A 24,731-nucleotide genomic window follows, 5' to 3' on the forward strand; every position below is an offset into this window, starting at 1 on the left:
GAAATGGTGGCCCTGGTGCCTCCCCATATGCAACCATGATCTAATTTATTGCTTGTGTTTCCTCTCCCGAAGACGTGGGCAACCACAGAACATGTTGAGAGTGCAATATCTGTATGTCCATTTGACTCTTGGAGGTATCCCTAAGATGGATGATCTTCCAATTCAGGTGTATTGACTGTTACAGAGGAATTATTATGTATATTTGTTATTTACACAATTTTAAAAACTTTGATGTTTAATTTTTTAAGCAAAATTGTTGTAATGTCCTGTGACGGTACCGGCAAAATCCCACTTGCCCCAAACCCTTCCCTATTTTTAGTTCCACAACCTAACTAACCCTACTTGCAGCTACATTCTAAAACAAATCTATCTAGCCTGTAAAGAAAAAAAACACTATACGTACATTTTCTGCAGCTGCTCAGGTCCCACGTTGAGTTGTCAGCGGCAGCTTCAGTGTGCAGGAGAGGCAGCCAACAACAGAAGCCCCATAGTAATGATCTATGTGTGATGTCGCTTCCCAGGCATTTCCTAGTGGTGGGTTCACTCCTGCACACAGCATCCGCTGCTGGAATCCGGACCGGTTCAGCTTCAGAAAAGGTATGTATAACGATTTCATCTTTACAGGGTTAGATTTGTTTTAGAATGTGGCTACGAGTAGATTTAGAGTTAGTTAGGCTTTGGGTGAACTTCTACTTTTAAGGGTGCTACTGCTGTCACATGGTGCTACAGCATGCCCACTCTCCACCCCATGTATCCACAGCTGACATGAAAAGCACAATATGCATGTGCAAATACTTTCTAGCTGCTAGAAAGCAAGCAATTGGGCACACGTGCAATGCACACTCCGTGTCAACCATGGGCAGACGGAGCAAGGGGACAGAGAATGGGCGCAAGGACGATGAAACGATTCTATGTCAAGCATTAGGTGTGGGGTGCTTCTCCGCAGTCTTGCCCAGGGCACTGAATGAACCTGTCCCGGGACTGCCGACAGAGTCACCCAAAATTTGAATTTCGGCTGATTTTTCTCTATGTATTGCCAATTTAATCCTGAAGATGTGGGTGTAAGATGCTGGATCTAGTTGTATTGTGATTTCACTGCTCAAATTCTATAGTATAGAATGCAGTGTATATAATTAGGCAACTCTCTCATACTATAGCCACCAATGCCAGGAGAAGACAATTGCTGATTCCCTTGTAAACCCTGTGTGAATTGACAAAGGAATCGTGCACTTTTCTTTCCTGCAACTACGGGTTCGTACTGTGTATGACCAGCCTAGGAACCTGCGGTCTGTAGTGTGACCATAAATTAGGGCAGTGGTCTCCAAACTGTGGCCCAGCCCAGGGGCCAGATGCTGCCCTTTGCTTGCTTTTATCTGGCCTTTGGGGCCCTTTTCTTCCACTGATACCGACAATGGGTCATAATTCCCCCCCACTGACAAAAATGAAGGGACACAGTTCCTCCCAATGATGCCAAAGATGGGGCACTGTTCCTCCCCAATGACACCAGCAATGGGACCCAATGATGGGGCACAATTACTCCCACTGAAACAAATGATGGGGCTTTATTTTTGCCCCACTGATGTCAGGACCATTTCTACTCCCAATGACCACCGTCTGCCCCCCCTCTAAAGTCTGAAGCACAGCAAACTGGCCCTTTGTTTAGAAATTTTAGAGACTTCAGGGTTAGGGTAATAGCACTGATCTCTACTATTCTCATATTGTCTTCCTTAGCATATACTCAGCCAAGAGTTTAGCATGTCCAAACTCTCTGACCCTCATTTTCTCTATCAGGTCTGCAGTTTCTTACAGTCCTCTCAAGCATTACATACAGCGGCTAAGATAAGTATTGAACACGTCACCATTTTTCTAGCTAAATATATTTCTAAAGGCACTATTAACATGAAATCTTCACCACAAGTCGGTAACAACCCATGCGATCCATACATACAAAGAAACAAAAAAACAATCATTTCAATTAAATTATGTGTAATAAAATGGAAGGACACAGGGAAAAAGTATTGAACACATGAAGAAAGTGAGGTGCAAAAAGGCATGGAAAGCCAAGATAGCAACTGAAATCTATCAGTAATTAGAAAGCAATCCTGCCTCTTGTCAGCGCAAATAAATATCAGCTGGTTCAGTCTCAACTAATGGCCTAAAAAAAGGTGTCGCATTACCAAGGTGTCACACAAGAAACATCTCATGATTGGTAAAAGCAAGGTGCTCTCTCGAGACCTTTGCAACCTTATTGATGGCATTGGTTACAGTAGGATTTTTAAAATTCTGAATGTTCCAGTGAGCACTGTTGGGGCCATAATCCAGAAGTGGATGTATGGATCGTTTCAGAAAGACCTAGAATTAGCAGGTACAATTGTTTCAAAGAAAGCAATAAGTAATACACTCAACCGCATGGCCTGTATACACGCTTACTACTCAACACTCTATTGCTGAAGAAAAAGCGTGTTGAAGCTCCTTTAAAGTTTGCTGCACAACATTTAGACAAGCCTGTGAAATACAGGGAGAATATAGTCTGGTCAGATGAGACCAAAATTGAACTCTTTGGATGCCATAATACACACAAGTTTGGAGGTCAAATGGCCCTGCCCATCACCCAAAAAATACCCCCATACCAACAGTGAAGTTTGGAGGTGGGAGCATCATGGTGTGGAGCTGTTTTCCAGCATACGGTACTGGCAAACTTCATGTCATTGAAGGAAGGATGAATGGAAAAATGTACCAAAGACATTCTTGATAAAATTCTGCTGCCATCTACCAGGACGATGAAGATGAGATGAGGGTGGACATTTCATCAAGACAATGATCCCAAACACAAAGCCAAGGAAACTCTGAATTGGTTTCCAAGAAAGAGAAAATAAATTTGCTAGAATGGCCCAGCCAATAACCTGACTTGAAAAATCTACGGAAAGAACTAAAGATCAAAGTTCATAGAAGAAGCCCACGGAACCTTTAAACCAGATCAAAATCACACCTGAGCAATGCATGTGATGAGTTTCTCCATACAGGAGGCGTCTTGAAGCCGTCATTACCAACAAAGGAGTTTGTACCAAGTATTAAATACATTTCAGTTAGCATGTTCAGTACTTTTTCTTTGTGTCATTCCATTTTATTACACATAACTTCATTTCTGAACTTATTTGTTTTGGTGTCTCTGTATTTATGGATTGTATGGGTTGTTGCCAACATGTGATGAAAATTTCATGTCAATATCACCTTTAGAAATATATTTACCTAGAAAAATGGTGACGTGTTCAATACTTATTTTGCCCGCTGTGTATTGAACATTATGTGTGGCCCTTTGATGTCATCAGCCACATTTGAAGCCTTCTGTAGCTTGTAAGTTGACAACCACTGGTCTAAGACTAGGTGGCAATGTGGTTGGCAAGTGGACAGTTGTGTCCAAATAGAATTGGAGGCCACGTCGAGGGAGGTGGGCAGCGGACAGGTATGTGGTGTAAGGAAGTGAACATGCACTTGTGGCTCAGGTACCACTATGGTTAGATATAGGAGTTTGTGATTTTATTTTTAATAAGATCAGAAGCAGTTAGAGATATAAGAAAGAAGATATTTTACATTGTAAGCAGTGTGACATCAAAGGTAGCTTGAGTGCCCCGGAGCCCAGCTGTGATCCTATTTTTGATGTTGGTATATAATAAGGAAGCACAGGCAGGCACACCGGGCAAGACCGTTTCCAGGCATGAGTGAAGCAGACAAGAGGGAACGCTCAAAAGGCCATTAAAGCTAAGACAGCACAAATATAACACTGGCTAATAACACGCCTTGTGTTTCCGGTGCATGTTATATCTTGGTCGGAGAAACAGGACAAAATGTAGGTAACCATGTGCCGAATTTGTTTGTTATATACTGTATATTGGAAATCAAAGATAAAATCAGACCAGTATTTAAATCCTTCAGATCCACGCTATAGCCGTTCTGCTTTGCCAGGAGTACGTCTATTGACGTCCCCCCCTTTGCAGCCTCACCACCACCCCCCCCCCCCCCCCGGGCGTGCGCTGTGATCAGCAAGTCTATGAGACTCAGATCCGAGTAAGGGGTCGATCTCGGCCCGTTACCATGTGATCAGCTGTCAGCCAATGACCGCTGATCACGTGATGTGAACAGAGGATCGGTAATCGTTTTTTTGCTGTCAGCATGTTATGTGCCCACCAGTACCACTGCAAGTGCCACAAATCGGTGCCCACCAATCAGGGCCTACAGTGCCCATGTTACTTAAGTGCCAGCAGTCCCTGCCACCTATCAGTGCCCACAAGTGCCACCTATCAGTGCCCACCAGTGGTGCCAATCAGTGTCACCTATCAGTGCCCATCACTGCCACCCACCAGTGCCACCTATCAATGCCCTTCAGTGCCCACCAGTGCCGCCTGTTAGTGCCCATCAGCGCAGCATATCAGTTCCCATCAGTGTAGCCTCATCAGCGTACATCAAAGGAGAAAAAATACCTGTTTGCAAAATTTATTAACAAAATATAAAACGGAGGAGAGGAGAGCTCCGGTGGGTCACATGAGCGCCTAGGGATGCTGGAAATAAGGTATTTTCTACAATAATGTTACATAAAGACACACACTGGACATAATCCTTTTACAGCGTGGATTACATGATTTTACAAGGACTTTAAACTAGGGCTTATTTTCTGGGTAGGGCTTATATTGCAGCCATCCTAGAAAATCAAGATATGTCTTATTTTTGGGGTAGGTCTTATTTTCGGGGCAACACGGTAGTCCATTACGTCATTGCTCATAGGAAGGAGCCAGGCTGGTCCTGCATTGTTCACAGGATGCTGACTTGATGCCGCAAGTTACGTTTTGTCCACAAGGTGCCTGACTGCTGACATGGGTCCAGTACAGCATCTAGAAATTACTTTAACATACAAGGCAAAACAGTACTATATTAGCTTATTTGCACCCAAATAAAATCTTAATTGATCAAAAAAAAAGGCAAAGTAAGCCTTTAACCACTTCAGCCCCTGAATTTACCCCCTTCCTGACCAGAGCACTTTTTGCGATTCGGCACTGCGTCACACTAACTGACAATTGCGCGGTCGTGCAACGTGGCTCCCAAACAAAATTGACACCCTTTTTTTTCCCACAAATAGATCTTTCTTTTGGTGGTATTTTATCACCTCTGCAGTTTTTATTTATTGCGCTATAAACAAAAAATAGAGACAATTTTGAAAAGAAAAAAAACGCATTATTTTTAACTTTTTTGCTATAATAAATATCCCCCAAAAATATATAAAAAAAAATTTTTGGGCTGATACGTATTCTTCTACATATTTTTGGTAAAAAAAAATCCCAATAAGCGTATATTGATTGGTTTGTGCAAAAGTTATAGCATCTACAAAATAGGAGATAGCTTTATGGCATTTTTATTGATATTTTTTTTTTTTTACTAGTAATGGTGGCGATCAGTGATTTTTATCATGACTGCGACATTATGGCGGACACATCGGACAATTTTGACACATTTTTGGGACCATTGGCATTAATACAGCGATCAATGCAAAAAAATTGCATTCATTACTGTAAAAATGTCACTGGCAGTGTAGGGGTTAACCACTAGGTGGCACTGTAGGGGTTAAGTGTGTCCTAGGGAGTGATTCTAACTGGGGGTGGGGAGGGGCTGTGTGTGACACATATGTCACTGATCACCGCTCCCGATTACAGGGAGCTGTGATCAGTGACAGTGCCATTGGGCAGAGCGGGGAGATGCTTGTTTAGCATTTCCCCGTTCTTCCTCGCCGTGAGATGATCGCAGGTATCCCCGCGGGACCCGCGATCACGGTCATTGAGCTCCCGGCGGGTGTGTGCGCCCGCAAGCTGCCTCTTAAAGGGCCCTTCTGCCACAGTATATCTGCGCGAGGCGGTCGGGAAGCGGTTAATCATAACACCATTCTTCCTTTGTAAGGGCCCTTATATACTTAACATTCATTGGATACTCCGAAAGGAAAAGCAAAGTACAGTCTTATTTTAATTCTTTTTTTTTTTTTTGCCTGTTCTGAGTCAGAGAAAATATATGCAGGAAAAATAAGTTTTTGGAATACATGAATTCTGAAATCGTATGCAGGGAGATGCACATTGTCCTTTGTTCTGTGTGCATTGTAGGAACATAAAATAGTCTCTGCAAAGTCTATGAGAAATATTCACCTTCTAGAAGCTGCATCTTTATAATGTGTGCAGCACAAAGCCCATTTTGATCTTCAAGAGAAGCCAAGTCTAATCTGTTTAATGTGCTTTCCATTTTTTTTAAGAAAACAAAACTGATCTGGAAAAGTGCGTACTGCAGAGGAAAATCAAAATCCCCAAGCTGTGTCTGAACTCAACGGAAGGGTCTTGGGAGTTTAAAGAGTATGAAGAGGATGAGGACAGTGAGCGCCGGCATAGCAAGGTAGGTTCAGAAACTTTCCTCCTATCTGCAAAACTTTCACAGATGGAAAAGCAATCCTAGCTTTACAAGGGGCCAGTGGCCATTTGGGTATATCCTCCATTAGGTGAACCTGATTTGAAAGTAGCTTAAAGTGATTGTAAACCCTTACAACACACTTTCACCTACAGGCAAGCAATAGATTAAGGCTTACCTGTAGGTGCTGTAATTATCATCTAAACCATGGGTCAAACTGGCGGCCCTTGAGCAGTTGTGAAACTACAAGCCCCATGAGGCATTTGAAGGCTGACGGTTACAAGCATGAGTCCCACAGGCAGAGGCATGATGGGACTTGTAGTTTCGCAACAGCTGGAGGGCCGCCAGTTTGAGACCCCTGATCTAAACCATGTAGGTTTAGGAGATATTTACAATTCCGCGTACGAGGATTCCTTCTGCGCATGCACACTTTAGAAGGGTCACGGCGTGCCATTTTCATTAGAGAACATGCCGCGTCTGGCGGCTCCCACGTGCATGCGACTCACACTACTCCGGCCAGTCACAGATCCGGAGTCCGCGACCCTGGAAGGAAGAAGGACTCTTCCAGCCGGCTAAGAAATCAGGACATTGCAGGCTCCTGTGTCAGGTAAGTGACACATAATGGACTACTATGCGATGCATAGTAGCCCATTATGCTTTGCCTTTGCAGGGAAACAAAGAGAAAGTAAACCCATTAGGGTTTACTTCCTCTTTAAAGTGACACTAAACTCTGGTATAAAAAAAAAAAATATATATATATATATATATATATATATATATATATATATATATATATATATATATATATATATATATATCTAGCTATCTATAAATATATCTATGGATAGATAAACCCACTTCCCAACCCCAGCGACATACCTGTACAATGCTGGACTTTTGAATGATGGTCATCACCCCAGTAGCCTTTTTTAGGGCCAGCGGTCGGCTCTCTTTAGTAATAGCAATCGGAGCAGCTAACTAGCCACTGGACTGCTTTTACAAGCAGCAGGAGGGGACACCCCCTCCCATTACCTTCCGCCGCTTGCTTGGTCTCTCCTGTCCCACCTGGAGACCTAAGCGACCAGCCGCCAGCTGACCGGACAGCAAAATAAAGCCAAGATCAGCTTTGATCAGCTCTCCACTATAGTAACTCGGAAGTGATGACATGACATCACTTCAGGTTTACCCGGATGTCAACGGTGCAGTTTAAAAAAAAAATCTAAACCATTCAAAAACACAGTGTTTTTGAATGCTTTTAAGGCCAGAGGAAGGTTTTGGGGTCTTATAGACCCCAGATCTTTCCATAAAGTGTTTCTCACATGCCTATTGCTGTCACAAGGATGTTTACATTGCTTATAACAGCAATAAAAGTGATTACAAAAATTAAAAATAAAGCAACAGTGTAAAAATAAACAAATAAAATTAATTGATAATTAAAAAAAAAAAAAAAAGATTTTAAGTGCCCCCATTGCTCAGTGCTCGAGCACAAAGGTGAACACGCATGTTGGTTCCACACACAAACAGCGAACATCATAAACATGAGAGGTATCACCACAAACTTCAGATCATGGACAGTAATTCAAGCTCTAGACCTCTGTAAATCTAAAGTGGTAACCTGTAAAGGCTTTTAATGTGTTGCCTATAGATAGTAACATTTTCGCCGTTTGTTGCCTTAGCACGGGCATGCACAATTTGAAGCGTGACATGTTTGGTATGTATTTACTCGGCATAACACATCATTTTATATTTTACAAAAAAATTGGGTTATGTATTGTGTTTTTTAGCATTAAAATAAAAAAAAAAAGTGTATTCCCCCCCCCCCCCCCAAAAAAAAAGTTCCACAAATACCGACTTAAAAAATTGCAAGACTCAACAATTTATTCTCTAGGGCCCCTGCTTTCAAAATGATATGTTTGGGGGTTCTAAGTAATCTTCTAGAAAAAAATACTGATTGTTACATGTAAACAAAAAGTGCCAGAAAAGGCCCAGCCTGGAAGTGGAGATTTTATTTATATATATTATACAGTATCTCACAAAAGTGAGTACACCCCTCACATTTTTGTAAATATTTTCTTCTATCTTTTCATGTGACAACACTGAAGAAATGACACTTTACTACAATGTAAAGTAGTGAGTGTACAGCTTGTATAACAGTGTGAATTTGATGTCCTTTCAAAATAACTCAACACACAGCCATTAATGTCTAAACCGCTGGCAACATAAGTGAGTACACCCCTAAGTGAAAATGTCCAAACTGGGCCCAAAGTGTCAATATTTTGTGTGGCCACCATTATTTTCCAGCTCTGCCTTAACCCTCGTGGGCATGGAGTTCACCAGAGCTTCACAAGTCCTCTTCTACTCCTCCATGATGACATCATAGAGCTGGAGGATGTTAGAGACCTTGCGCTCCTCCACCTTCCATTTGAGGATACCCCACAGATGCTCAATAGGGTTTAGGTCTGGAGACGTCTGGCCAGTCCATCACCTTCCTTTATCCCTCAGCTACTTAAGCAAGGCAGTGGTCGTCTTGAAGGTGTATTTGGGGTCGTTATCATGTTGGAATACGGAGTATGTGTGTGTGTGTGTGTGTATATATATATATATATATATATATATATATATATTACATTCAATAATGTATTTCCAACTCAAAAAGCCCCTTCTGTTGCTCTCAGCCTCCTCCATTCCTGCTAGATCCATCTTCTGGTAAAGCAAAGCTTATCCCTGTTCTCTTACACTTTATACCCTCTCAAAGCGCGCCCCCCCCCCCCCCCCTTTCTATTTTTGTCACTTTTTTGGGGATGGTGGGTACCTGGTTTTGACCCGCTCCCACTTCTGATCAGATTGTGGATGTACAGTGGGCAGCCATCTGTGAAGCCACAAGGAGTCACAGCCGGCTACCCACAGTAAACATGCTGGCCCTGGGGACCCAAAGACTGGCGAAAAAAACTGTTCCAGCGCTAAATTATTATTCTGGCCAATGAAATTAATTAACTCCCACATACTTGACTTGACACATACTTGACATGTCTAAATGCATTACACAAGTTTACATGCATCAAGTGTTTTTCTGCCAAAGCACTGCTGCCAGAAAAAAGCAATCTAGGACTTTCAGTGTGCATGAGGCCTAACATTGTTCAAAAAAATCCTTGTAGTCAGCCATGACACCTCTTCCTGAGAACATTTAAAATGTAAGAAATATTTTAAAAAATACATATGCTTTGTAAATGGGAACACGTAACAAACATATAGCGGGGTTTTCTCAGATTTGACAGCAAAAGTGGAAATATACTGTTGAAGCGGAGCTCTGGCCACATATTTTTTTTTTTTTTTTTTTAGGCATCCAATCCTAATGCATTAATAACACAAATAACGTTTATATATGTTTGCTAGTGGATGTGAATTTTATCTTTATTTCATACTTACTATTTAATAAATCCTCTTCTGACAGTTGCTGATTGTGGGCATGTGAAACCCAATCGCAACCTCTCCTGGGATTACCGATGGAGAAGTGCATGCTGGCTAACCAGAATGCACCTATTGATATTGCGCATGCGCGATGCTCCAGTGGCCGTAGCGCCGATTGTTTCGAAAGTTGCCATAACAATGGGCGGCGACGGAGGAAGGTCCCGCCCATTGTTATGGCAACCTCCTTAAATCGCGTAATTTCCTTTTGGGAAATAATGCGATTTTTTTTTCTCACAGCTGACTCCTGGGAAATGATGACTCACATTTCCCAGGAGCACAGGCAAGGAAGGAAGTGACGCGGAGCTCTGTGGACCCAGAAGTGGCAGATTAGGAGCCGCTACATAGCAACAGGGTGTTTCTGGTGAGTAAAAGAAAAATCCCCCCCCCCCCCCCCCCAAATGTTTATTAATATGAAAGCACTGTGAGTATTTTAAAATGTTTTTCTGGGTGGAACTCCGCTTCAAGTGATAGTAAAGTCTCTCTTTAAAAAAAAAAATAACAAACATGTTATACTTGTCTGCTCTGTGTGATGGTTTTGCACAGAACAGCCCAGATCTTCCTCTTCTCGGGTCCCTCATCAGCACTCCTGGCCCCTCCCTCCTGCCGCAGCTTGCTATGGGGGCACCCAAGACGCTGCTTTGTGTGCCCGTTCAGACACGGAGCTGCTGCTAAGCCCCGCCCTCTCCCTCTCCTCATTGGCTCACTGTCTTTGTTTGACAGCAGCGGGCGCCATCTCAGCCAATGAGGATGAAGAGCCCCGGACAGCCAAAGCTCTTGTGCAACATCGCTGAATCGAGATGGGGGTCTGGTAAGCTTTAGGTGTCTGAATATTTTTCCACGGATTTCTATTCACTATTTTTGCACATTTATTGCATTCACGTATATTTGTTGAATTTTTGAAATTAATCCATTACCTATTGTATTTATATTTAGTGGATATTATTTTATTCACATTTATTTTGAGATTATTACACACTGATTTTATTTAGCAATTTTTTGGTAGCGCCGCATTTTTACTAATTCATATATTTAATTCTGGTGCAGAGAACACTTTTTTATGCTGGCTGCTTCCTAGATACATTATTTCTTTTCTGTAGGATAACTCAGGTGGAGCGCACTAGCATTTCCTTTTTACATTAGGTGGGCTCAGGCGCTGAGCAGCAGAGGCTCAGGGGGGAGCTGGCACATAGTTTTTTTTTTTATCTTAATGCATAGAATGCATTAAGATAAAAAACCTTCTGCTTGATCATCCCTATCTTCCACAGTCCCCAATCCATCTCATGATAGAACAGAGCCCTAGGAGGCACTCTGCACATGCTCAGTTTGGTGTATACTGTTAGAGAGTTTTTTTTTTGTTTTTTTATGGGGGGAGGGACAGAAAGTCAGAGTTCATGCAGCCTCATAGGAGATTTAAAAAACACCTCCCACAAGCTTTAACCAGTGCTCGGCCAAACACTGATAGAAGTCACAAGACTGCTATATATTGTTGATAAGAAAAGACAACGACGGCCGTTGTGATGGCAACGTCGGAAGTTGATGTCACTGCGAGCCAAACATACTGGGCATGCGCGAGAAAGGGCGGTGCTTGCTGCTCGCTCAGCATCACCGAATCCCGGAAGATCGTGCTCATGGGCTTCACATGCCTACAAGCAATATGCAAAATGCCAGGAGCAAGAATAAAAGATATAGCTGTTGATTGCAAATCGGCAATCGAGTGGGGATAGATCCTAAAAACACGAGTGCTATATATGAGTTCTAATCCAAAGAAATTCATCATAAAAAAAATAAAAATGATGTACAGTTGGAACTCTCTTAACCCAAAATAAAAAAAAATACAAAGTTACAGATCCTGGTCCTTTAAAGCAGATTGTGCTGTGTAATCCCCCCCCCCCCCCCAACTGTAAAAAACCTGATCCTGCCACTTCTTGTGTCCCCCTCTTTGCACTGACCACAGGTGGTCAGAGTATGTCCCTTCGTCATCCGCAGCCCTGCTCTCAGCTCTCCTCTCTCCCCCTCACCCCCTCTTCCTTGCCTGTGTCTCTGTTGCCCCCCCCCCCCCCCCAGCCACTCTAGGCATAGCACAATGTAGAAGTATTTTATAAAAACTAGGCTTTTAAATACAGTTTTAGCATGATCTCCAGGCCGGTTACATTACTAGCAGCCAATCTCCAGGACTCCTACGGGAGGGGCTGAGCGGCCATGTGCTCTCCCCGGCTGACCTCAGAGGGAGATCTCGGCCCCTCCTGCAGACGCCAACCATCGTACCTGTACTGTGGCCGCGAGTCATGTGACTGGCCTGAAGATCGCCCTAGATTGGTATTTACAAGGCTTGCTTTTGTAAAAGACTTGTAGAGAGTGCTATGTCTGCCTATAATAGAGGGGCTGCCAGTGATTTGCACTTGTGGGTTAACAAACACTTTAACTAAAACTGGAGAGCTCTGCATAGAAACTAATCAGCTTCCAGTTTTTTTTTTTTTTTTTGTTAAAGCTTTATTGAACAAGCTGAAGTTAGAAGCTGACTAGTTTCTATGCAGAGCTGCACCAGATTTTGCACTCTCAAGTCTTAGTAAATCAACCCTACAGTTCATACTGATTGCCTGTCTAAGGAGGCTCTTCTTCACTGACAACCAATGTAAGGGAGCATTTCAGTGACCGCCAAAATGGGCAACTTTTACATCGTTCATCAAAATAAGTGGGCATTTTTTTTACGGGCCACCAATATGAGGGAACACTGCCTTTTTCACGAACTGCAGTTATTTTGCCCATTTTGTTCAATTCCTTTATTAATACTAGAAATAATGTTATCATATAGAGCAGCCCGGGGTATCAAATACACTAAGTACGCCTTATTTTATTTATTATTATATTATAACCTACTTTTGATGCTAATGTACAATGAGCTTTAGATGTAGTAATTATTAGTAGGAATACCCTGAGACCTGAATTTATTGTTTCAACATGTTAAAAATGTTGAAAAAGGTTTAACCGCTTGCTGACCAGCCGCTGTCATTATACTGTGGCAAGTTGGCACGATCCTGCGAAACGTCGTAGCTACAAGTCGGCTTGCAGGATCAGAATAGCAGCCTGCACAGCAGGGGTGCCGATGCTCGTGGCTGACGGTTGCGATGACCGCCGGCCATGAGGGACAGAACACGGAAGTGTGTGTGTAAACGCACAAATTCGTGTTCTGCTCTGAGAGGAGTGACAGATCGTGTGTTCCTATTAGCTAGGAACCACAACCTGTCACTTCCTGTAGTCAGTCCCCTTCAGTTAAAATCACCTCCCAGGGAACACAGTTAACCCCTTAATCGCCCCCTAGTGTTAACCCCTTTACTGCGAGTGACATTTCTACAGTGATCAATGCATTTTTATAGCACTGATCGCTGTATAAATGCCAATGGTCCCAAAAATGTGTCCGCCATAATGTCGCAGTCACAATAAAAATCACAGATCGCCATTACTAGTAAAAAAAAATAATAATAATAATAATAAAAATGACATAAATCTATCCCCTATTTTGTAGACTCTATAACTTTTGCGCAAACTAATCAATATACGCTTATTGCAATTTTTTTTCTACCAAAAATATGTAGAAGAATACATATGGGCCTAAACTCAAAAGAAAATTAGCTTTTTTTTTTTTTTTTTTTTTTAATAGGGTAGCAAAAAGTACAAAATATTGTTTTGTTTTCAAAACTGTTGCTCTTTTTTTGTTTATAGCGCAAAAAATAAAAACCACAGATGCGATCAAATACCACCAAAAGAAATCTCTATTTGTGAGAGAAAAGGGACGCCAATTTTGTTTGGGTGCAGCGTTGCACGACCGCAAAATTGTCAGTTAAATTGACGCAGTGCCGAATCGCAAAAAATGGCCTGGTCATTCAGCAGCCAAATTGTCCGGGTCTGAAGGGGTTAACTAGAGACTTGTTGAGTCCTAACTGAGCTGAAAAATGACCTCAGAATGGTTCTCATTGCATATTATCATTACCTGTGTGAACGTAAATAGAAAATGTTCTGCAGGAAAGTAACTAGTATTTTAAGGGCACTAGTGACATAAGGCATTACCTTGTTAATTGTATAAGAAAGGATTGGAATAATCAAGCAGCGGTGCAGTCACCCACAATCTTTATAACCCCGGTTTTCACACTGTTGTACGTCTGCCAGAGAGAAGGTTAATGATGTGTTCAAGCCAAAAATCTCTGAAACTTGATTACTCGCACATAAAGCATTGCTTTAACTAACTAACTAACTTTTTTTTATTTCCTGATTGAACAAACGTGTACGTTTAAATACCACTGATTATCAGTGCGGTGAAGTATCAGATCTCACTGCTGTTGGTGTCCTTTTGGGCAGAAAATTGTGGTCACATTATTTGGAAGTTCTCCGCAAAATGTGATTATAAGACATTAAAAAATGCAGCGCTTTCATTAATAAATGAAATAGTACATAAAGTCCATCTCCCTTTGGAGAAATCACAGTTTGATAAGGTGAGCAGGAACAGAGATCCTGATTAGAAACCACCTCCTCCGCCATCAGCACACACCACCTCTTACCGACTACAGTTCACCATTACAGAGGCTCAAACACACGCATATGTAATCTCTAGGTGGCTCCAGAAACGATCCTCTTCCTCCGCTACCCCGTCAAGTATGGTTCCTTCCAGATCCTAATGGTCACACCAGAGGTGTCTCTCCAACAAGCACCCTGAGGTCCACAATCTATATCTCTCCTGGGACCTTCCAGCCAGCAGTACAAAGAATGTGTGAGGTTACTTATACTGTGCCTTGAAAAAGTATTCACACCCCTTGAAATATTCCACATTTTGTTCCAGGGGGCTGAATACAAATGCACATCACACTTTTCAGATATTTATTTGTAAAAAAAATTGAAAACCATTTATCATTTTCAATCCACTTCACAATTATGTGCCACTTTGTGTTGGTCTATTACATAAAATTCCAATAAAATACGTTTTTGGTTGTAACATGACAAAATGGAAAATTTCAAGGGGTATGAATATTTTTTCTATGCACTATAGCTCCATCACACAAGTGAATAAAAAAAAAATACAATTCATGTGTTGGCTACTTCCCTTCCTCCACAGCCTATTGTAAGCACATTTTATTCAAGCTAGCCTTTCTGGGTCTATCATAGTGCAGCAGTGGCAGGAGCAGATACAGACGCATTATGGGTTTGATTTACTAAAACTGGAGAGTGCAAAATCAGATGCAGCTGTGCATGGTAGCCAATTGGCTTCTAACTTCAGATTGTTCAATTAAACTTTGACAATAAAACCTGGAAACTGATTGGTTTCTATGCAGAGTTGCACCACATTTTGCACTCTCTAATGCAGGGATAGGGAACCTTTTTGGCTGAGAGAGCCATGAACGGCACATATTTTAAAATGTAATTCCACGAGAGCCATACAATATGTTTTTAAAAGGAATAATTTTTTTTAAATCGATTAATCAACTAATTTCAATCAGAACTGTAATATCCACATCATCTCCCCCACTGTAATATCCACATCTCCCCTATGATTGTCTGCTTGCTTACCACTACACAGACAGGCAGATCCATGAGCAGTTGATGCGGGTGATGATGACATCAGCGTGCCACTCACCTAGGCCGCCACCGGGTGTACCAAGATGGCCGCAGCTCCGGAGCTAGGCCGAAGCTGCGGCCTTTCCTATGGGCTCAATCCACGGATCGGCACACCACGCAATCCGCAGATTGAGAGGTGAGAGCCTGATGCAGCCATCAAAAGAGCCACATCTGGCTCGAGAGCCATAGGTTCCCTACCCCTGCTCTAGTGTTAGTAAGTCAATCCCATTATGACTCCAAATGATCTTTGATCTATAACGGCAGCTAGCAGTAATCATATGTAAAATCCAGCAGGCTGGTTGTACCCAACTTGGTACATTCAGCCTGCCCCGTACATGGTTCGGATCTCGACCGGTTCCTGCTGAACTACCCAAGATTTGGGCCAGCTTAAAAATTGCTGTCCTGCTTTATCCCATGACGCAGCTCTACTTCCTACTACTGTGCGAAACCATGGCTGGATCATATGGCTTGCACAACAATGTCAGATCACATTGTTTAAAGTTTAGCAACAGGAGTGTAGCTGGCTTCCAATTTTCCGATAAAGGCTGGGAAGATGGCACCATTTTGGTGGAAAATCAGGGTGTCTAAGATCACCCCACAGAGACCTTAGTTAACACTTCACATGCTTTCGTCTTATACCAGAAACCATGTCTAAAATAACCTTTTTATATGTAGAGACCAGATGGACGGAAACATGTGGAAGGAACCCGTAAGAGCATTGAAGCCGTTGTGGCCCGCCTTGAGAAACAGAATGGAGTTGGACAGAGTCACAACTCTGGCTGCGATGAGACATTCATGGACCCCTGTCACATGACAGCACACATGGACAGACTGGATGAAGCTCTGGTCCCTCGAGTCCTGTATGAGGAATTGCTGAGGAGTTACCAGCAGCAGCAAGTGGAAATGAGACACATACAGCATGAGCTGGAAAGGACTCGGAGGCAGCTGGTTCAGCAGGCAAAAAAGCTGAAAGATTACGGGACTTTAGTGACGGAGGTCAAGGAGCTACGAGTTCTGAACAGGAGACTCCAGGATGTGCTACTGCTTAGACTGGGCAGTGGTAAGTCATTGAACTGAGATGTTTCTAAGGTATCATTTTTGCTTGTCTGACATGTTATTTTTAGATTGTATTGAACCAAACGTCCTAGCCCTTACATTCTAATGTGTGTCCTCAACACAAAACTAATCATTCAGTTTCATATCAGTTTGGTTACAGCCCAACCAACATTTTTTTTGTTTAGTATTGGATATAGCAGACAAAAAATAGAACGTCTTCTAGATCTTTATTGTTGTCTTTGTCTTCCTTGTGGATATTTGTTGCCTTTATTGTCCCAAGTGGCACCAGAAATTTGGACGAGTATTGAAAGGACATCTCACCAATACATACCGGCAGTTTCACTGTCTTTGATAGTGTTGGGTACATGTCCCTTCAATTTTTGTTCTACATGGCACCAGTCAAAAGAACAGGAAGACGTCTTATGAACATGGACACCAATAGTATCTGATAGAGGTTCTGACCCTACCTTACTTTAGCCAAAACTAAAGAAAATAAATTGGGCTAGACTTCAGCTTTAAACATATATAAACTATGGAGTGAGGGTGTAGTAGAAGCAGAGGAAAGGAGGATTAGCCACCAGTCTTTAACATAAGCAAGCTCAAAGTACATTATCTGTTCTGTTCTACACAGATGTAACAAAGCTACAAACAGAAATAATTACTAAATCACAGGTGGGATTGATTTTACTGTTGTGGTCTTTAGTTTTATTTAGCAGTTATTTGACTTTTCATTGTATCCAGCTTTGCTAAATATATTTAAAAGAACGTATAGCCAAAACCAGGCCAAGAATGGGCAGGATCCCGACAATATTGTCAAGATCCACGCAGCTGAGCTGCCTGATTGACATCTGTCTCCATCTTTCAGGATGCAGCTGAGAGCTGTAGCCAGGCACCCCCCCCCCCCCAAATAGCTTGGTGCCCCAGTGAGTGCTGGTGGAGCATGCTGGGACGGACCATCACTGCCAGCAGACTGAGAGCTGAGTGATCAGTGGTCAGGTGATTGCTTAGTTCTTTGTCTTAAATCTGCCATGGGACAGCTGCAGTTTTACACACATACTGCAACAGCTTCTCTTTTAAAGACTTTTATTTTTTTTATAATTCAGGAGCTTTCTGCAACTTCTGCTGAGTGTTGTTGATATGTACAGCCAGAGCAGCACTTTCAGCTCCCCACTGCATCAGAATTGTGTCTGTTGGCAACCAGTTCAGGTATTGTGCCTTCGCCCCCTATGTCATTCACAAAACACAGCTGCAACGTGATCACTGTATTTTCTTTGTGTGGCTCCCACTGTACATATCAACAGAGCTCACTCCATAGACCATAGTCCATAGACACACAATGCAGCTCAGCCCTACCCCCTCCTCACTGGCTGTGATTGACAGCAGCAGGAACCAATGGCTCTCACTGCTGTCTCTGAGCCTATAAGGAGGGAGAGAGCCAAGAGAGCTGCTCTTGTGCACATCACTGGATCTAGATCGGCCTTGTGTAACTACTTAGAAGTTATTCAGTTTCTTAGAACATCACTATAACGCCAAACTTCTCAATAGCTTTACAGTATCTCGCAAAAGTGAGTACACCCCTCACATTTTTTGTAAATATTTTATTATATCTTTTCACTTGACTACACTGAAGAAATGACACTTGTCTACAATGTAAAGTAGTGAGTGTACAGCTTGTATAACAGTGCAAATTTGCTGTCCCCTCAAAATAACTCAACACACAGCCATTAATGTATAAACCACTGGCAACAAAAGTGAGTATACCCCTAAGTGAAAATGTCCAAATTGGGCCCAGTTAGCCATTTTCCCTCTCTGTTGTCATGTGACTAGCTAGTATTACAAGGTCTCAGATGTGAATGGGGAGTAGGTGTGTTAAATTTGGTGTTATCACTCTCATGCTCTCATACTGGTCACTGGAAGTTCAACATGGCACCTCATGGCAACTCTCTGGGATCTAAAAAAAAGAATTGTTGCTCTACATAAAGGTGGCATAGGCAATAAGAAGATTGCCAAGACCCTGAAACTGAGCTGCAAGACTGGCCAAGACCATACAGCGCTTTAACAGGACAGGTTCCACTCAGAACAAGCCTCGCTATGGTTGACCAAAGAAGTTGAGTGCACATACTAAGCGTCATATACAGAAATTGTCTTTGGGAAATAGATGTATGAGTGCTGCTAGCATTGCTGCAGAAGTTGAAGGGGTGGAGGATCAGCCTTTCAGTGCTCGGACCATACGCCACACACTGCATCAAATTGGTCTGCATGGCTGTCATCCCAGAAGGAAGCCTCTTCTAAAGATGATACACAAGAAAGCCCGCAAACAGAAAGCTGAAGACAAGCAGACTAAGAACATGAATTACTGGAACCATGTCCTGTGGTCTGATGAGACCAAGATAAACGTATTTGGTTCAGATGGTGACAAGCGTGTGTGGCGGCAACCAGGTGAGGAGTACAAAGACAAGTGTGTCTTGCCTACAGTCAAGCATGATGGTTGGAGTGTCATAGTCTGGGGCTCCATGAGTGCTGCCGGCACTGGGAAGCTACAGTTTATTGAGGGAACCATGAATGCCAACATGTACTGTGACATACTGAAGCAGAGCATGATCCCTTCTCTTCAGAGACTGGGCCGCAGGGCAGTATTCCAACATAACAACCCCAAACACACCTCCAAGACGACCACTGCCTTGCTAAAGAAGCTGAGGGTAAAGGTGATGGACTGGTCAAGCATGTCTCCAGACCTAAACCCCATTGAGCATCTGTGCTGCATCCTCAAATAGAAGGCAGAAGAGGGCAAGGTCTCTAACATCCACCAGCTCTGTGATGTCATCATGGAGGAGTGGAAGAGGAATCCAGTGGCAACCTGTCAAGCTCTAATGAACTCCATGCCCAAGAGGGTTAAGGCTGTGCTGTAAAATAATGGTGGCCACACAGAATATTGACACTTTCAGCCCAATTTGGAGATTTTCACTTAGGGGTGTACTCACTTTTGTTTCCAGTGGTTTAGACTTTAATGGCTGTGTGTTGAGTTATTTTGAGGGGACAGCAAATTTACACGGTTATGCAAGCTGTACACTCACTACTTTACATTGTCATTTCTTCAGTGTTGTCACATAAAAAGATATAACAAAATATTTACAAAAATGTGAGGGGTGTAATTACTTTTGTGAGATACTGTACCCTCTTTTTGGTAAATATTGAAATCTCAGGTTTATGCTCCATATGTATGTCCAACATTATTGCTATAGCTCCCCTCCTGTCCTCTACAGTTCAATACCCTCGTTTTGGTATTGATACTCATCTGATGATGTGTGACTGAAGATATATAACAATGGTCTCCAAACTGCGGCCCGGGGGCCAGATGTGGCCCCTTACTTGCTTTTATACAGCCCTTGGGGCACTGGTTCGTCATAAAACAGGCAGTGCAGTGCTAAATAAGTCCAACAATAAAAATGAAGAAACAATCCGTGCAGACTTCCATTATAGTACTAGCATGTAGGTGACTTTTGTGGAAAAAACCTCCACCAGAGTAGTAGATGGCCGCTCACCTCACCAAATGGACCCTCTGGTTATAGAGGGTCTCATATGCCTTCCCACTAGGGGTATATATGATTGAATCAGCACATATGTCCTAGACAGTTCCCTCTTGGGTAGATGAATAACTCAGCACTTTTCACTCCAGAATCACATGTATCAAAAGATAAAGGCAATACATAGTGTTCACTGCATGTATAAAATTTAATAAAAATAAAAAGTGCATAAAAACTCACAAGAATAGCACTTAAACCAAGTGCTGGGCGATACAGCATGTAAAAAAACGATCTGCAATGGCTGCGAGTCACGTCCGTCCATATGCGTTACCTCCCCTGTAGGCGGGACTTCGTCAGCGGATACGGAAATGACGTTACAACCCAAATTAAATACTATGACAAACACCATGGCGACCAAATCTCCAATCATATGCCACGCCACCGCATCCATTGACGCAGCGCCACGCCACATGACCTGGCCACAAAACACATGACACATCGGCCACCCAGCCTTAGTTACCACCTAGCGGTGAGTCGCTATGCTGCGTCAAAATGTTTAACGTTACGCTGGGCATAGAGAACAATCCCGGAAGTGTCCCCATGAACAGAAAACAACTACCTTAAAGATAGGTGGTCATACAAAGACCTAAATATCCCGCACAATAAAACAATGTGCTTACTGGTACAAAAAAGAAAAATACTATATGTGCACAGTATGCGCTAAAAAATGGAACGCTATGCACCAAAAATGTAGGTAGGTATTAAAACATATATAATATGTAATAAAATATTTGCGGACAATACAGCCAATCTAATATCGCATCTCCAATATCAGAGAGACTTAAAATCACATGATGTCACTCGCAACATCACACCATAAACCAATAATAAATTATTGAAAATAAAATCATCTATCTGTAATAAAACAATTTAATATCAAAATCAACATTGAGTCCTCCTGGGGTAAGTACATTGGTCTCATATATCCAATACGAATCCCTACGACTCAACTGGCGAATGAAATTACCACCCCTCCAATGCCTAGTTACTCTTTCAATCGCCTAGAATTTAAGACCCTTTGGGTTTTGTTGATGAAAGGGTCTCAATGATTCTCCCTATATATTGTAACCCGCATGCGCACTCCAACATGTCCACTGGTCCATCAACTGACACCAGTGATGGGATACTACTCCTCTCACTGACACCATCAATGGCACTATTCTTCCCATTGGTACCAACAATGGGGCCTTCTTCCTCCCATTATAACCAATGATGGGGCATTATTTACGTTTACTGATGCTGGGGCATTTTCTACTGCCAATGGCCACAGTCCAGCCCCCCACAAAGCCTGAAGAAAAGTAAACTGGCCCTTTGCTTAGAACATTTCGAGACCCCTGGGATAGAAGATAGTTGGTGAAGTTCTCTTTTGGTCTTCATCCCTTTCCCCTGCCTGCTCAGCAGTGAGGCCATCTGTATACCCTTCCTCCTATCGGCAAGCCATCAGTTTACGTTGTGACAAAGCTTTGCTGCAATTAACAATAATTTGATTGATTGGCACATTTGTTCCTTATGCTCTCAATTGAAAGTTGGCAGAGCACATCACAGTCTGAATGTATGAACTTTACAGCCAGGCTGGTAGCATTTTCAAGAGGTCAACAATGGCACAGAATAGAATGATTCTTTTGAATCCTCTTCTGTAATTAACCAAAATGCTGTTTAGCATAGTCCAGGTAGATTGAGTTTACTGATCCGTTGAATGTAGTCATGCCTTCATACAATTTTTTTGTTTTTTTTCGTTTTAAAAGGAACCAGCGTTCCCATTCATCCGTGCACAGAAGGCGAAGAGTGGCGGAGAAGTTTTCCACTTTGTTGTGGAAAGTTCTTTGTTCTGAGTTAGATTTTCTTCTGGCTGTTTCTTAAATCTCGGCTAAGTCTTTCCGTTGTGCCCTCTCTGCTCTCTTCTGAACATTAATCACGTTAGGCATTTAAATACGAGCTGATTTATCTACATCATAAGAACCTTAAACCATTTTAGTGCCCCCTCTTTGCACAATTTATTCCTCTCATTTTGAGCACAGAACTCCAACTGCAACCGGTAATCTATAAACTGACATCAGGCCCTGCCGGCTACCCACAAATCTAACAGATCTCAGTGTGCTGTCAGTGGCCTCCTGCCTGCATAACCTGGAAATCCTGCTGACCGCAGTACATTGCTGACCTGTTCGCTCCACGGCACAAGTGCTGCTTTACATTATTCAGAGTTTATGTGCCGGTTATATTGTGGAATCCACTGCTCAGAACGGTCATGTAAATCTCGGTTCTGTAATTCACCAATTAGCTTAAAGTGAACCTGTCAGGCATTTTAACCTTTTAAAGTGTAGGTAAACCCACACAAACCATACATTAACTCAGTACATCGCTGTACAAGCACTCAGTAACCCTTATTACCGTGTGATTTTATATTTTTTTTTCCTTTTTCAAATTATTTGGGTCATCAGTCCTTCTTCTTTTTTAAAGAAAGAATTAAACAATTTTTTTTTTTAAACCGCTGCCAGGCAGAGTTTTTGTGACAGAAAAGACTTTATTATTTCATAAATGCTTCTCCCAGCTTGTCAGCGGTAATGTATACTGATCCGCGCATGCGCAGCTCTGAGTTACAGCTGCACAATTAATCGTTAAAAAAACGCAATCTCGATTCACCTCCCCCTTACGATCTCTTCCGCTGAGAGTAGGCGATTCTTTCATATAAACAAGTGGAGAGATTATCTGCTCACTCAGCTGTCAAAAGAAAGCATCCCGGTGTCCTATCATATACTGTCCCCCATCGGATAGTGCGCAGTACACAGCGCACACACAGATTCCGAAAATACCGAAGATGAACGGCGCCTGTGCCGTGAGTCCAGGTTCTATCCCCACCATCCAAGTGGACATAGAGGTGGAATATAAAAGAGCCCAGCGAGGCTGAGCCCGAAGCGTGGCGAGCGAAGCGAGCCCGCAAGGGGCTCTCTAATTTTCCCAACCCTATGTCCGCTTGGATGGTGGGGCTACCACCTCCACTCATGGCGAAGGCGCCGTTCATCTTCGGAGATTTTCTGAAGCTTCATCTGCTCCATACTGCGCATGCGCAGTACGGGGCGGACACTATATGATGGCAGGACACTATCTGCCAGAAGGCAATCTGCCAAGTATAGAACTTGAAACATTGTAACTAACTTTTACTTCTTAGATCAAAGGGATAGAACTTCTTGTGTAAACAAATAAATAATCTGGGTAGTCTGCCAAGCTTTCAAAGTGTACATGCAGGAAGTTTAACCACTTAAAGTCTAAATCTTTTTCTGACACTTCTTTCTTAAGTTAAAATCAATATTTTTTGCTAGAAAATTACTTGGAACCCCCAAACATTGTATATGTGTATATATATATATATATATATATATATATATATATAACAGAGACCCTAGGGAATAAAATGGCAATTGCTGCAATAATTTATGTCACACTGTATTTGCCCAGCAGTCTTTCAAATGCAATTTTTTGTGAAAAAATACACTTCAATAAATAAAAATAAAAACGCAGCGGTAAAGTTAGCACAATTTTTTTTTTTTTTATGTGAAAGATGATAAGCCGCGAGAATCGTGAGAGAATCGTGATCTATCTTCTAAGCAAAAAAAAATTGTGATTCTCATTTTAGCCAGAATCGTGCAGCTCTACTCTAAGTGCATTTATGGCACCACTTTTAGCTGGGATGAAGTGACTCCCGTGCACTTGCGCAGGAGTGACGTCATCATGGCCCAGCTACTTGAATGGAGAAGACCTGTAAGGAAGATCAGGAGAGGGTAGAAACATTTAGGACCAGCTGGCGCAATAGCAGTTGATTGCTAGAGGGCTTCGTTTGGCAGATAAGTCTGCCATAATGTAATATACAGTGCATACTAGCACATTATGGCATATAGTGGAGTTTAATTCCACTTTTAGGGCTGGTTCACACCAGATGCTTTACATGCTTCCCTTTTAAAAGGGAAGTACGGGGTTTTAATTAAACAAACCTACATACTTACCTAGCTGGATACAGCATTGATTCAATGCTGCATCTGCCCCCTCCACCTCAAGACTGAAAACTGAGCAATCAAAGGTTTGCTGATCGCTCAGTTGCAAAGTGGTTGTAACCTCACTGTGTTATTTTAAGGCATTCACCTGCCTTAAAGTGGATGTAAACCCGAATTTTATTTTTTTTTTAAAATTAAGGCTTGTACCGTTTAGAATATAGGATTTCATGTCATCTGTGCCCGGTTTTGCCACGAAGAGTTAATCTAGCTCTTAGCAATCCTCTTATCTTTTTTCAGTAAGATAAAAAGGGACACACAGAGAAATGGGTGTCTGTTCTTCTCCCTTGCTGTGACTGACAGGTGATTTCCTTATGTCATGCAGGAGCATGAGAGAGACATTCTGTGTACTTCACATCCCCCTTCCTTTCTTCTCCAGCTCTCCCAGGATTGGCTGCTCCACACCTCAGCATGATTGGGCATGCTGAAATCATGTGGTACATTTCCTGGGTTTTAACTTGATGTTGGTAATCATGGGGCATAATCCACAAGACCAGCAGAAGCTCAGTGTAAGAAATTTACAGGAGAAAATATATGTTGC

At 42.3% G+C, this 24,731-nt stretch overlaps 2 protein-coding genes across 4 annotated transcripts in view; both read left to right on the forward strand.

The window, feature by feature from the left end:
- The window catches only part of AGBL4 (AGBL carboxypeptidase 4), a 2,901,779-nt gene that overhangs the window by 1,912,852 nt on the left and 964,196 nt on the right, over positions 1–24,731 (forward strand). The window lies entirely within an intron of this gene.
- The window catches only part of BEND5 (BEN domain containing 5), a 98,629-nt gene that overhangs the window by 14,791 nt on the left and 59,107 nt on the right, over positions 1–24,731 (forward strand). The window contains exons 2-3 of the mRNA XM_077450276.1: positions 6,287–6,423; positions 16,183–16,567. Of these exons, the coding sequence (XP_077306402.1) occupies positions 6,287–6,423; positions 16,183–16,567 (522 nt within the window). The remainder of the gene's footprint in view (positions 1–6,286; positions 6,424–16,182; positions 16,568–24,731) is intronic.

The sequence above is a fragment of the Lithobates pipiens genome, unplaced genomic scaffold, assembly GCF_037356315.1.
Source record: "Lithobates pipiens isolate NorthernLeopardFrog02 unplaced genomic scaffold, aLitPip1_a1.2 Scaffold_23, whole genome shotgun sequence".
Classification (NCBI taxonomy): Eukaryota; Metazoa; Chordata; class Amphibia; order Anura; family Ranidae; genus Lithobates; species Lithobates pipiens.